The 13,549-nt window shown below is 43.2% G+C and overlaps 2 protein-coding genes across 2 annotated transcripts in view; one reads left to right on the forward strand and one right to left on the reverse strand.

Moving 5' to 3' along the window:
• The window catches only part of LOC115456518, a 77,863-nt gene that overhangs the window by 20,677 nt on the left and 43,637 nt on the right, over positions 1 to 13,549 (reverse strand). The window lies entirely within an intron of this gene.
• Positions 1 to 13,549, forward strand: part of ATAD3A (ATPase family AAA domain containing 3A) — a 117,030-nt gene that overhangs the window by 12,278 nt on the left and 91,203 nt on the right. Inside the window, exons 5-7 of the mRNA XM_030185648.1 lie at positions 1,649 to 1,718; positions 3,328 to 3,493; positions 6,075 to 6,144. Of these exons, the coding sequence (XP_030041508.1) occupies positions 1,649 to 1,718; positions 3,328 to 3,493; positions 6,075 to 6,144 (306 nt within the window). The remainder of the gene's footprint in view (positions 1 to 1,648; positions 1,719 to 3,327; positions 3,494 to 6,074; positions 6,145 to 13,549) is intronic.

The raw sequence follows: 13,549 nt of genomic DNA on the forward strand, positions 1-13,549 counted from the left end.
TTATGCCAGGTGTACATACTGGCACCTAAGTTAGGCTCGGTGCAGGGGTATTTTATTACCACACGCATAATTTATTTTGTAACGCCTACCATCCAGTTAGTAACCATCATCATCATCATTGGGCTTTATACCACATCCTATATAATAATTTCCCACTCCAACATTCTGAAGCTGACTTCCCGTGGCACTGAAGGGTTCGTAGGCTCCGTGCGGTTCGTAGGGTTCGTGCTGCCTGTAAGCATCTGTCTCCCGCCCTCGCGTCAAAACGTGATGACGTCGAGGGCAGAACAGTGAGAGGGAAGGGAACGCTGCAGAGTTGCCAGGCAAAGGAACGCGACGTCACACGCATGAGGGTGTCGTCGTCCCTCCCTCCCTTCCAGTTCCAGGCCCCCTCCCTCCGAATTTTAAAAGTCCTCTTCACTTACCAAGTCGGGTTTACGGCGGCCGGCAGCAGCGGTAAAAGGCTTGCAGGCTTGGCCCTTCACTCTCTGTCAGCTCTGGTCCCGCTCTTGCGGAAACAGGAAATGAGGGCGGGACCAGAGCTGAAAGAGAGAGAAGGGCTGAGCCTGCACGCCTTTTACCGTTGTTGCTGCTGCCGGCTGCCGTAAACCTGACGAGGTAAGTGAAGATTACTTCTAAAATTCGTAGGGAGGGGGGCTGGAACTGGAAGGGAGGGAGAGACGACGACCGTGGAACTTTGAGGGAGGGAGAGAGGGACGACCCTGGAACTGGGAGGGAGGGGGGACCCTAGAATTCGGAGGGAGAGAGGGGGACAACGACCCTGGAACTCGGAGGGGGGACCCTGGAACTGGGAGGGAGGGAGGGGGGGCCCCTGGTACACACTCTCATTCTCACACACACACTCGCACCCAGTCTCACTCTCTCTCTGTCACACACACACACTCGCACATTCACTCTCTCACACACAGTCACTCTCAAACACACTTTCTCAAGCATACACACTCTGAGGAAAACCTTGATAGCGCCCGTGTCATTTGTGTCAGAAACGGGCCTTTTTTACTAGTTTATAGATATTCCATTCAACTTGGTTTACACTCCAAATAAAACAATTGAGAGTGAAAAAAGAATAAAAGAGCCAGAAATTATCATTCTAATTACGCATATAGAAATCTGTACATTTAAGAAAAAAAAATGTTTTGAGGCCCTTTCTAAATGCAGACAAGGTTGGCATATCCCTTGATTCTTGAGGTAGTTCAGACCACTAGCTGGTAAATATCCAGATAATTTTAGGACAGCCTCTTTTCTGTCCTAACTTTATCCATTTAGCAATCTGAATATGGCCATTAACTGGACAGCACTTCTGAGTTTGCACTGGTATCTGAGTACAAGCTTTGACTATCCAGTTTCAGTTTAACTGTAGCGGCTGGTGTTTTTCGTAAATGCTGACCACTGCAGGTCCGCATTGGCCCCATAATTTAAGCTCTGGAAAATGTTTTGTTGTTGCTGTATTGTGTGTGCTTGATGCTGATGTGTCTTGGTGTTGTCAGATGGTTTTAAAGCTCGTGTCCCATAGGAGAACTAACATGTTCAGAAGGCAGTTAGGGATTACATTGTCGCAAGCACACTTCAAGAGAAATAATCGGACTTGTGTTGTAATGGAGGCCATTTGTGAACCTTTGTCCTTCAGCAACTTCTTAATGAGGAGAATTTGCGGAAGCAGGAGGAGTCCGTCCAAAAACAGGAGGCAATGAGACGAGGTAAGGGACCCATCTTGTGTAAGGAGGAGGTGAGGATGCTTCAGTCACAGTGTTAGTTGTGTGTGGTGCGGTGCTGTTCTTGTGCCTATGTACGGACTGAAAGAGGGAAGGGAAACTTCTTTGGTAAAAGTAGTTCAGGAGAGATGCAGGGGGTAAAGATTGTCTACTACTACTATTTAGCATTTCTATAGCGCTACAAGGCGTACGCAGCGCTGCACAAACATAGAAGAAAGACAGTCCCTGCTCAAAGAGCATACAATCTAATAGACAAAAAATAAATAAAGTAATCAAATCAATTAATGTGAACGGGAAGAAAGAGAGGAGGGTAGGTGGAGGCGAGTGGTTACAAGTGGTTACGAGTCAAAAGCAATGTTAAAGAGGTGGGCTTTCAGTCTAGATTTAAAGGTGGCCAAGGATGGGGCAAGACGTAGGGGCTCAGGAAGTTTATTCCAGGCGTAGAGTGCAGCAAGACAGAAGGCGCGAAGTCTGGAGTTGGCAGTAGTGGAGAAGGGAACAGATAAGGATTTATCCATGGAGCGGAGTGCACGGGAAGGGGTGTAGGGAAGGATGAGTGTGGAGAGATACTGGGGAGCAGCAGAGTGAGTACATTTATAGGTTAGTAGAAGAAGTTTGAACAGGATGCGAAAACGGATAGGGAGCCAGTGAAGGGTCTTGAGGAGAGGGGTAGTATGAATAAAGTGACCCTGGCGGAAGATGAGACGGGCAGCAGAGTTTTGAACCGACTGGAGAGGGGAGAGGTGACTAAGTGGGAGGCCAGCAAGAAGCAGATTGCAGTAGTCTAAACGAGAGGTGACAAGGGTATGGATGAGGGTTTTGGTAGAGTGCTCGGAAAGAAAGGGGCGGATTTTACGGATGTTGTAAAGAAAGAAACGACAGGTCTTGGCAATCTGCTGGATATGAGCAGAGAAGGAGAGAGAAGAGTCAAAGATGACCCCAAGGTTTCGAGCTGAGGAGACAGGGAGAATGAGAGAGCCATCAACAGAAATAGAAAACGGGGGGAGCGGGGAGGTGGGTTTGGGGGGGTTTGTTCGTTACTTATGAAATGTTCATCCTTTACCTTTGCTGCCAGGTAGTTCTGATATTCATCCACTCCTCCAATGCAATAGTTTCCATCACAGACCTTTGGACACACCTAGAGGCAGATTTTCAAAGCAAAGTGCTTTGAAAATGAGCCCCCTAGCCAGTCAATTTGTACATTAATAAGTAATCAACTAACTTGATTTTATAATTTGATTCTAATCGTAATACAGTAGTTGTTTTCCTATTTTATATATTTTTTATATTGGGATTTCATGATACCCACAATGGATATGCATGAGATGGAGTTGAACCCATTGGAGCAAGTGCATGCAAATTTTTCATGCATACTCATCCTGGGTATCCTGAAGTCCTGACTGGTTAGTTTTGTCCAGCGGACTGGGTTGAGAACCCCTGCTCTAAGATATATCGTGAGACATGCTGTGCACGATAGAAGCCTGGGCTGTGTTTGAGGCTATAGATTGGTGTTGTAAAGATGTAAATTTTGCAGATAGTTCTGGTTTATTGATGCATTTGTTGAATTGCCTTTTTTTTTTTCCCCTCATCTAAGCCACTGTTGAGCATGAAATGGAGCTGCGACACAAGAACGAGATGCTGCGCATTGAGGCGGAAGCCCGTGCTCGGGCTAAGGTAGAGCGGGAGAATGCCGATATCATTCGGGAGCAGATTCGCCTGAAGGCCGCTGAGCATCGGCAGACTGTCCTGGAATCTATCAAGTGCGTCCTGTGTAGGCTCCAGTGGCAGTACTTCATACTGCCAGGCAGGGGGGCCTGATTTTACATTCTATTCCTGTTGATCAAGGCTGGTGATGCTGCAGAGGCAATGTTTACATCCCTTAAAAGAGGGAGGAAGTCCCAGTTATCATATAGCAGAGAAATACATTGGCTAGATTTGTGGTGCATTTGTACTGGGTGTCAGAGGCAGCTATATTCTCTGTCCCATCTCTGAGGACTGTCCTTGCATTTACTGAAATATAAGGGAAAGAGGTTTTAAAATGGAGTGGGTGGGAAGGAAGAACCCTTGAGGGTTTATGAATGAAGGCTCATAGCACTATAGCTTTAGTAGAGGCAGATTCCGATGGAGCTGAAATACCAGTAGAGCAACAGGAAGCTGCTGTGCCAGACTGCTGGAAGTCCGAACTGCTTCCTGTCAGCCATGGTAATGCTGCAACTTCATTATGCAGTTTTGCTTATTGCGTGAGAGGGTAAAACAGTTGATTCTAAATACAACCAAAGTAGAGTGTCACTGAGTCATGTATAGCAGCAGTATATGTTAAGACAGGTTTTAAAACTGTGCTTTGTTACAAAGTCCATAGATACTTCTACCCACAGGCTTTTCACCGGTTCTCAGAGGGGAAAATACTTGCACTGCTTTTTTCACAAAACATTTTTTCAATTGAAAAGTGCATAGTTTTGATTATACAAAATGATGATGTTTGTTTGTTTATATACTTGATATACTGCCGTTACTAATAAAAGGATGCAGCGGTTTACAAAGACTAAAAACACATAAAAGATTATGAGAAAATGAAAGCCATTAATTGATAGGAAAGCAGCATTTGTCCAAAGAAAACACACTCTTGCAAGATGTAAAAACACGCATAATAAAAACAAGTATTTATACAATTGTAAGAATTGCTGTTATCCAAGGCCATAGTCTTGGACTTCCTCAGTGTTAAGCTAAAGAGTAAATGCTAAAGAATAATAGTGGGACTTCAATTTTGCTTTGAATCGTACAAAAGAAAGCTCAGATTTTAAATCAAGAGGGAGATCATTCCAAGCTTAGGAGCAGTAGAAAAGAAGGCTGACTCATAGTGTACTAATTTAGGTGGATAAAAGGAAAGCCGGTTAGAATCGAGAGAGTGTAGGGGGCAAGAGGGTGTACAAGGGAGAATTAGAAATACCTCTTCTCTTTTTTGCTCGTCTGCATTGGCTCCCCATAAAGTTTCGAATCCAATTTAAAATTCTGTGTCTTGCTCATAAATCTCTTCATTCAATGAGCAAGACACAGAATTTTAAATTGGATTCAAAACTTTATGGGGAGCCAATGCAGACGAGTAAAAAAGAGAAGAGGCTGAAACTATTCTGTGGGCTTTACAAAGAAAGTGAGAGACAGTGTTTTGAAGAGTTTGAAGCCTATGAACTTGATAAGTGGGAGGTCCATCAAGAGTAGTATTACAGTAGTCTAACCTAGAGATTTCAAAAGTATGGGTGAGGGTGTGCAGTGAAGAGTCCGAGAATTTTGATATTGTTCAAAGGCAGAGGAGGGAGAGGAAAGCCTGTTGAAGAATAAGAGAAATACAGTTATCAAAGGAAAGTTTAGAATCCAGAATAATACTCAAGTAGCAAAAACTGTCCACAGGGGGGACAAGGGACACACAAAAAACAGGTATGAGAGAGGATTTGGGCAGGAAACTGGTTATCCGGTTACTGTCTTAGAGGAGTTAAAGACCAAATTATGAGAACAGCCAGGAATTAATTTATTTTATTTATTTATTGCATTTGTATCCCACATTTTCCCACCTATTTGCAGGCTCAATATGGCTTACAGAGTTTTGTTATGACATAGTCATTCCAGGATATCAGATACAATTAGTAATGTACAACGATTAAGTAAGGGAAGAGAGAAGGAAGGTGTTAGGCAGGATAGTATAGAAGGTGGGCTTTGATAAGTGGGTAGATTGGTGAGGTAGTTTTGTAAGGTTATGGGTTCTCTTTGTAGGCCTTGTTGAAGAGATGTGTCTTCAGAGATTTGCGAAAGTTATTTCGTCAATGGTTTTCAGGGCTGTAGGCAGTGCATTCCACAACTGCGTGCTCATGTAAGACAAGACTGGTCGGGCCGGGATGAAAAGGAGAGGTGGGGAAAAATGAGAAGGATGTTATCCTCATAGATGAAGAACCTCACATTCTGAATGATTGTGGTCAGGGGACTAAGAAAGATGTTAAATAGAAGCGGGGAAAGAATAGAATCCTGGGGTACACCACAGGTGAGGGGCATTTTGGGGATTGAGGAAGATGGTGTGGAAACAACATAGGAACAAGCAGAAAGAAAGAAAGAGAACCAAGGCAACTTATCACCTTCCTGGCCTAACCCACAGTGTGCATACCTACATTGGGACGTCCTCATGCACTTTTACCTGCATATGAAGTGCAACCTATTTACCTGGGTAAAGGCCTTTTGAAAGTTACAGTCTATGTTAAAACCAAGGAGTTCTGCTTTCTTAGAGTGCCATCGATGCATTTTCCTCATGGCTGCTTTCATTTTCCTCATGGCTGCTTTCCTTCTCTCCTCTCTCAGGACTGCTGGGACGGTGTTCGGGGAAGGGTTTCGTGCCTTTGTTTCTGACTGGGACAAAGTAACAGCCACGGTAAGTAAATTGTGGACACCCTGGCAGATGAAGAGAACGAAGGTAAAAAAAAAAATAGTTATCGCTGAACCAGGTGAACCGTGACGGGAGCAGTAAATTAGATTTTGTTGCCTGTCCTAGTTGAGCGTCACTGAGGGATTTCCTTTTGTAGAGCTTAAATAGAAGTGGCCCGTGGTATTTGGAGCCATGCCAGAAGTAAAATGGTGACTTTCACTAATGGAAGTATCTTCTATGTGACCCCCTACATCCTGAAGAGAGAGAGAAGTATTCTATTCAGCCTTTGTTCTGGCTGAATTTTATGGCAGAAAGGCAAGTAGCTGTATAGGTGGCTTTTGTGCCATAGTCGTGTCCACCGGGAGCTGATGTGAGAGCAAGAAAAAAATTATTTATTGACCTCGGCTTTGAACCCAGCAAGTTGGCTTGTTAGTAGATTTCGATGGCTAACATATTCAGTGGAAGCTCAAGGGAAACTGGGGTGGGAAGGAAGCAGGGGATAATTTTAGCTCCAGCTGCTGGTCCATCCTCATCGTATTTTATAATAGTCATTGAGCTGTGAGTGATGTAGTAAGGAGTCTCTTCTGAAGGACACAGGACAGTGCACTCTTTCAGCAGGAAAAAACATGATACAGCAAGTTGAGTGTAATAACTAAATGGTTGTTGTCCCTTTCCTGTGTCAATATTTTATGTTACATGGTTATAATTAGTGCAAAAGTAATGAGTTGCACTGGGGCATTAAGAGGACTTTGCATGTAATACATAAGTACATAAGCATCGCTACACCGGGACAGACTAGAGGCATATTTTCAAAGCACTTAGCCTTCCAAAGTTCCATAGAAACCTATGGAACTTTGGAAGGCTAAGTACTTTGAAAATATGCCTCCAGGGTCCATCGATCCCAGCATCCTGTCTCCGACAGCGGCCAAAAGAACAAACAATTTGTCTCGCCCATTCCAGAAATAGTTGATTATTCCCACATCCATTCAATAACCTTCTGTGGCCGTTTCCTCCAGGAAGCCGTCCAACCCTTTTTTTAAAGTCCGCTGTCAACCGCCTTAACCACCTTTTCAGGCAACGAATTCCAGAGTCTAACCACGCATTGAGTGAGGAAACATTTCCTCTGATTCGTTTTAAATTTACTACACTGCAGCTTCATCACATGCCCTCTTGTCCTAGTATTTTTGGAAAGCGAAAACAGACGCTCCACATCGACCCGTTCCATTCCACTCATTATCTTATAGACCTCTATCATATCTCCCCTCAGCTGCTATTCAGTCGCAGTGTGCTGCTTTGTAGTTGTGGTACATGAGCATTAGTTTGCAAGGGTTAATGATACTTGTACAGCTCAGTGCATAAACAGCTCCTCCTGTTCTGAAGTATTCGGGGCTATACTATAACTTAAATCTGGTGAAAAGAACCAGGCAAGTTTGATGCATGTTTACTCTTCATCCCTCTGGACCAGTCCAGATATGTGGGTTTATATTTTCCTACCATCTGCTGTAGATTGAGAAACAATGGTTTGATGATATTCCATGTAGTGTCCTGTGCAGTCCATAGCTAGCCAGTATTTCTTAGTCTCCAGCAGATGGTAGGTAAGGTAGACCTATGCAGTCTGGATCCAGTCTGAGGTGTGGGGTGGTAAGAGTGGGGCTGGGGTCTTCAGTCTTGGGGTAGAATTGGCCCAGACTGAGCTTTTGTTTCATTTTAAAAAAAGAAGGGAAAAAAGAGGACGGACTTGCTGAGCCTGGTTCCAGGGGCCCTGGAGTGCTATTCCCAGTAGTGCCAGATCTTCCCTCCCCCACCTACTCTTTTCCACTAGTCAGAGGGGTTGACAGCTGTACCTGCATTCCAGTTCCCCAGTTCTGGAGAGAAAGCCAGAGGGTGTTTCATGTATTTATTTCCAAACATTTGATATACCACTAAAAAGGCATACGCACAGGCAACTAAGCATTTTACAATAACATAATAAAAGAGCAATCACTAAGCAGTTTACAATAAAACCATAATAAAAGAACAATCATTAAAACTGGTATGCAAAGACAAACATAAGAAGTATGCTAGGTATTTAAAAAAACAAAACAAAAATACAACAACAACTAGCCAGAGTCAGAGAAATACATAGAGAAAAGATGAGTCGAGCAAATTCTTAAAACCTGACAGAGTGGGCTGATGTGTAAAGGCAAATCATTCTGAAGCTTGGGGCCAACATAGCAGAAGGAAGAGTGACAGGAGGTGGTGAGATGGAGTGGGTAGTACCAACAGATCATGGTCAGCAGAGCGGAGACACCAAAATGGAGTGTATAGGATCAGATGGATGTTGAGATACCCGGGGGTGGATGGGAGCGTGGATTTATAAACTAGAAGAATCTTGAATGTGATCTGTGCTGAAACTGGCAGCTGATGTTCAGAACAGAGGAGAGGCGTGACATGATTGAAGCGATGTGCATTATGGAGAAACTTTATTGCTGTGGACTGGATCAACTGGAGACGAGGAAGACCAGCGTAAAGTGACTGGCTCAAAGTACTTATTTTTTTAGTAGTTCAATAAAGGGAGCAGTGGCAAGGCAGCAAAAGTAATGCCATGAACTGTGGGTAGTAAGTTGGCATTAAAAGGAAACATTTGAGCTGGTGCTTGGAAATGGAGTGGAGGAGTGGCCTAGTGGTTAGGGTGGTGGACTTTGGTCCTGGGGAACTGAGGAACTGAGTTCGATTCCCGGCACAGGTAGCTCCTTGTGACTCTGGGCAAGTCACTTAACCCTCCATTGCCTGCCGCATTGAGCCTGCCATGAGTGGGAAAGCATAGTTGGGCTGTGGGTGAGTTGTACCCATGAGTTTTACGTTGTTGATGCACAAGGCCTTCTGCCTTAAGAAGGACCTGGTGGTGGGACTCTTGCCGCACACTGTGCAGAAAATTTAAGTGTATTGTCTACAAATACACCTAGACCTTTTTCTTGAGTGCTGACTCCTAAGATGGACCCTAGTATCAGGTAACTATGATTCAGATTATTGTTCCCAATGTACATCACTTTGCATTTGTCCACATTAAATTTCTTCTGCCATTTGGATGCCCAGTCTTCCATTTCCTAAGGTCTTCCTGCAATTTTTCACAAGCCGCACGCGTTCTGACAACTTTGAATAGTTTTGTGTCATCTGCAAATTTAATCACCTCACTCGTCCTGTTTTCCAGGTCATTTATAAATATGTTAAATAGCACTAGTCCCAGTACAGATCCTGCGACGACACTCCACTGAGAAAAATGGCCATTTAACCCTACCCTCTGTTTTCTGTCCAATCACCAATTCATAATGATCAATAATAGGAATTCTAACATATCACCAATTACTTGATAATCTTACTGTTTTCTGATGTGTTTTTGAATTGATTATATCCATTATGTTACACCTGTTCTTTATGTAACCAATTGTTTATCTACTCTCGATTGACGCTTGCTATGATGTATTATTGTAAGCCACATTGAGTCTGCAAATAGGTGGGAAAATGTGGGATACAAATGCAACAAATAAATAAATATTCCACAGAAGGACATTGCCTCCTATCCCATGACTTTTTTTAATTTTCTGAGGAGTCTCTCATGAGGAACTTTGTCAAAAGCTTTGTGAAAGTCCAGATACACTACATCAGCTGGCTCACCTTTATCCATGTTTATTTACACCTTCAAAGAAATTAAGCAAATCGGTGAGGCAAGACTTCCCTTCCCTTGACTGAACTTATGCTGACTCTGTCCCATTAAACCATGTTCGTCTATGTGTTCCATAGTTTCATTCTTTATGATAGTTTCCACTATTTTCCCTGGCACTGACGTCAGGCTTACTGGTCTGTATTTTCCTGGATCACCGTGGAGCCCTTTTTAAAAATCTGTGTTACATTGGTCACCCTCCAATTTTCCGGTACTATGAACAATTGTAACGACAGGTTACAGATCACTAACAACAGATAACTAATTTCATGTTTGAGTTCTTTCAGTACCCTGGGGTGTATGCCATCCGGTCCAGGTGATTTTCTTTAACTTGACAGTTTGGCTCAGTATATGTCTTCCAGGTTCAGTGAGAGTTTTCAGTTCCTCTTCATCGTCACCCTTGCAAACCATTTCCAGTACAGGTAGATCTCTTACATCTTCTTTCATAAAGACCGAATCAAATAATTAATTCAGTATCTCCATTATAGCCTTGTCCTCCCTGAATGCCCCTTTTGCTCCTTCATGATCTAACTGATCTGACGGATTCCCTCACAGGCTTTCTGCTTCTGATGTACCTGAAAAAGGTGTTACTAGTTTTTCTTTCCACAGTAAGTTTTTCTTCATATTCTCTTTTAGCCTTAGCCTTCTTTATCAATGCTTTTTGTCTAGCTTGACACTGCTTATGCTGGTTTTTATTTTCTTCATTCGGGTCCTTTTTACATTCTTTGAAGAATGCTCTTTTGGCTCTGCTAGCCTCTTTCACTTCATCTTTTAACCACACTGGCTGTCGTTTGCTCTTCTACCTTTGTTAATACTGTGGAATATATCTGGGCTGGGCTTCCATGATGGTATTTTTAAACAACATCCATGCCTAAGTCCTAACCTTTGCGTTTGACCCTTTCAGCTTCGTAGTTATCCTTTCAAAACTTGAATGCTGCTGCCACAGTAGATCTCTTTAGTGACTTCACTCCTCAAATTTGATCATGTTATGATCACTGTTTCTAGCGGATCCAACACCGTTACCTCATACCTTGCCCTGCATTCCACTAAGAACTAGATCTAAAACAGCTCCCCTTCTTGTAGGTTCTTGGACCTGTTGCTCCAAGAAGCAGTAATTTACTACTACTAAGAATTTTAACCCCCTAGCGCTCCTTGATGCAGCCTTTATCCAGTCAGTATTGGGGTAATTGAAATCAAACTAACAAAGAATCAGCAGAATTCAATCAAAAACCTCTATATAATATTCTACTTAATGATCTCTATCATTGCACCTGTTAGGACTCCTAAAAATATGAAGAAAAAAGACCTTAGTAGAAAACAGGAGACGCCTATTTCATAAGACAAAGCCTTCAATACCTAGGTGGCTCACATTTAATCACTGGTCATTAAAAAAACTCCACATACACATAGTATGGTCAAAGTCCCACAATCATAATTATTCAACCAATGTCCAAACCATACAGAATACAAATATTTTAGAAGAAAAGATATCAAACATGTGAATATCCAGTTTGTGTAATCAAAACAGTACTTGTCTTTGACGTTCAACCAAAATCCTGACGGGCTCCCTGTTTCGCTATATCATCTGCTTCAGGGGAAAGGGTCCACAAACCAAGAAGGTCACTAGACTGGAACATGAAAAATAATCGTTCTATGCTGGAATATTCTGTATGGTTTGGGCATTGGTTGAATAATTATGATTGCGGTACTTTGACCATACTATGTGTATGTGGAGTTTTTTTTATGACCAATGATTCATGTGAGCCACCTATGTATTGAAGGCTTTTCCTTACGAAATTGGCGTGTCTCCTGTTTTCTACTGAGGTCTTTTTTTTTTCTCCACATTTTTAGGGGTCCTTAACAGATCCATCTATAAAGATCATTAAGTAGAATATTATATATAAGTAATTGAAATTGTCCATTATTATAATGTTGCCCAATTTGCCAGCTTTCCTAATTTCTGTAAACATTTGTTCATCTGTCCACCCTACCAGTATACTCTTTCCTTTCACACAAGGAATTTCCAGAGGCATAGCTAGGGGGGGCACCAGGGGAGCGACTGCTCCCCCTAACGGACTTCCGCCGGCACCTATTTTTTTTAGTCAGTGTGTTGAATTTAAAACTCGCGCTGGCGGAAGTCCACTCTCACTCCCCCCGCGCCTTCAACCTGGCTCCACTTCTTGGAATTTCTATCCGTAAGGATTTCACGCTGCTATGTATTGGTATTTCATGTAGAATATTTATTTTGTTTGACTCCATTCCCTCCTTAACATATAGCGACCCCCCCCCCCCCCCATCCAATTTGATCCACTCTTATCATTGCAATATAATTTGTACCCTGATAACACAACGTCTTATTGATTGTCCTCCTCCTACCAGGTCTCTGAGATGCCTATTACATCTACCTTTTCATTTAGCGCTATATAATCCAACTCGCCCATCTTATTTTTTAGGTTTCTAACATTTGTATATAGACACTGCAAATTGTGCTTTTTTCCTAGCATCTACAAGCTGCTTTGAAGTTGATGGGGATAATTTGCATCCTTTACTCTGTACTCCCATTAAACACCTCCTGGCTTTCTTTCACCATTGAAACCTCTCTATTGGGAATCCCTAAATGTCCTTTTTCAATATCCTTCGAGGATACTCAACAGTGAACCATGCACTTCTGGGTGACAATTGGCTCCCCCCCCTCCTTTTTTTAAAGTGCCAGCAGCCTGGTTCCATCTTGGTTAAAGTGGCGTCCATCCTTTCGGAACAGGCTCCCCCTTACCCACAATGTTGTCCAGTGCCTAACAAATCTAAATCCCACATCCTTGCACCATCATCTTGACCACACATTGAGATTCCAGAGCTCTGTTTGCCTCTTGTCCTGCATGTGGAACAGGGAGCATTTCCTAAAATGCTACCCTGGAGGATCTGGATTTGAGCTTTCTACCTAAGATCTTAGGCTTCCAGAACCTCCCTCTCGCATGTCATTGGTACCCACATGTACCAAGACAGCAGGCTCCTCCCCAGCACTATCTAAAATCTTTTCTAGGTGGCGCGTGAGGTCTGCCACCTTCGCACCAGGCAGGTGTGTGACCAGGCAATCCTCATGCCCACCAGCCACCCAGCTGTCTACATGCCTAATGATCGAATCACCAACTACAACAGCTGTCCTCCTAACCCTTCCATCCTGGGCAGAACCTCCTGGAGACGTATCCTCAGTGTGAGAGGGTATTGCATCCCCTGGTGGGCAAATCCTGGCTACATGATTACTTCCTACTTCACCAGGGTGATGCTTTCCTTTTAGGAGACCTCTAAGGCAGCTCAGGGGCTGCCATACTGGAAGTGAGACTTCCATACAACAGCCTGTAGGCCTCCTCTGTGTACCTCTCTGTCTTCCTCAGCTTCTCCAAGTTTGCTACTCTAGCCTCAAGAGAATGGACTCGTTCTCTGAGAGCTAGGAGCTCTTTGTATCGCGCGTACACATATAACCTCTCGCCAACTAGGAGATAATCATACATGTGGCAGTCAATGCAAAAGACTGGATTGCACCCCTCTTGCTGCTAAAAAGTCTTAAATTTCGTAAAACATGGCTCATAAATATGGGGGGAGTTCGTTCCATAATTTTGGAGCTAAAAAATAAACCGCATGTCTTGTGGATTCTAGATTTGCATTTTTAGGTGAAGGGAGAGCCATACAGTTAGGAGTCCAAAGACTGTAATG

Source organism: Microcaecilia unicolor, chromosome 13 (assembly GCF_901765095.1).
Source record: "Microcaecilia unicolor chromosome 13, aMicUni1.1, whole genome shotgun sequence".
NCBI lineage: Eukaryota > Metazoa > Chordata > Amphibia > Gymnophiona > Siphonopidae > Microcaecilia > Microcaecilia unicolor.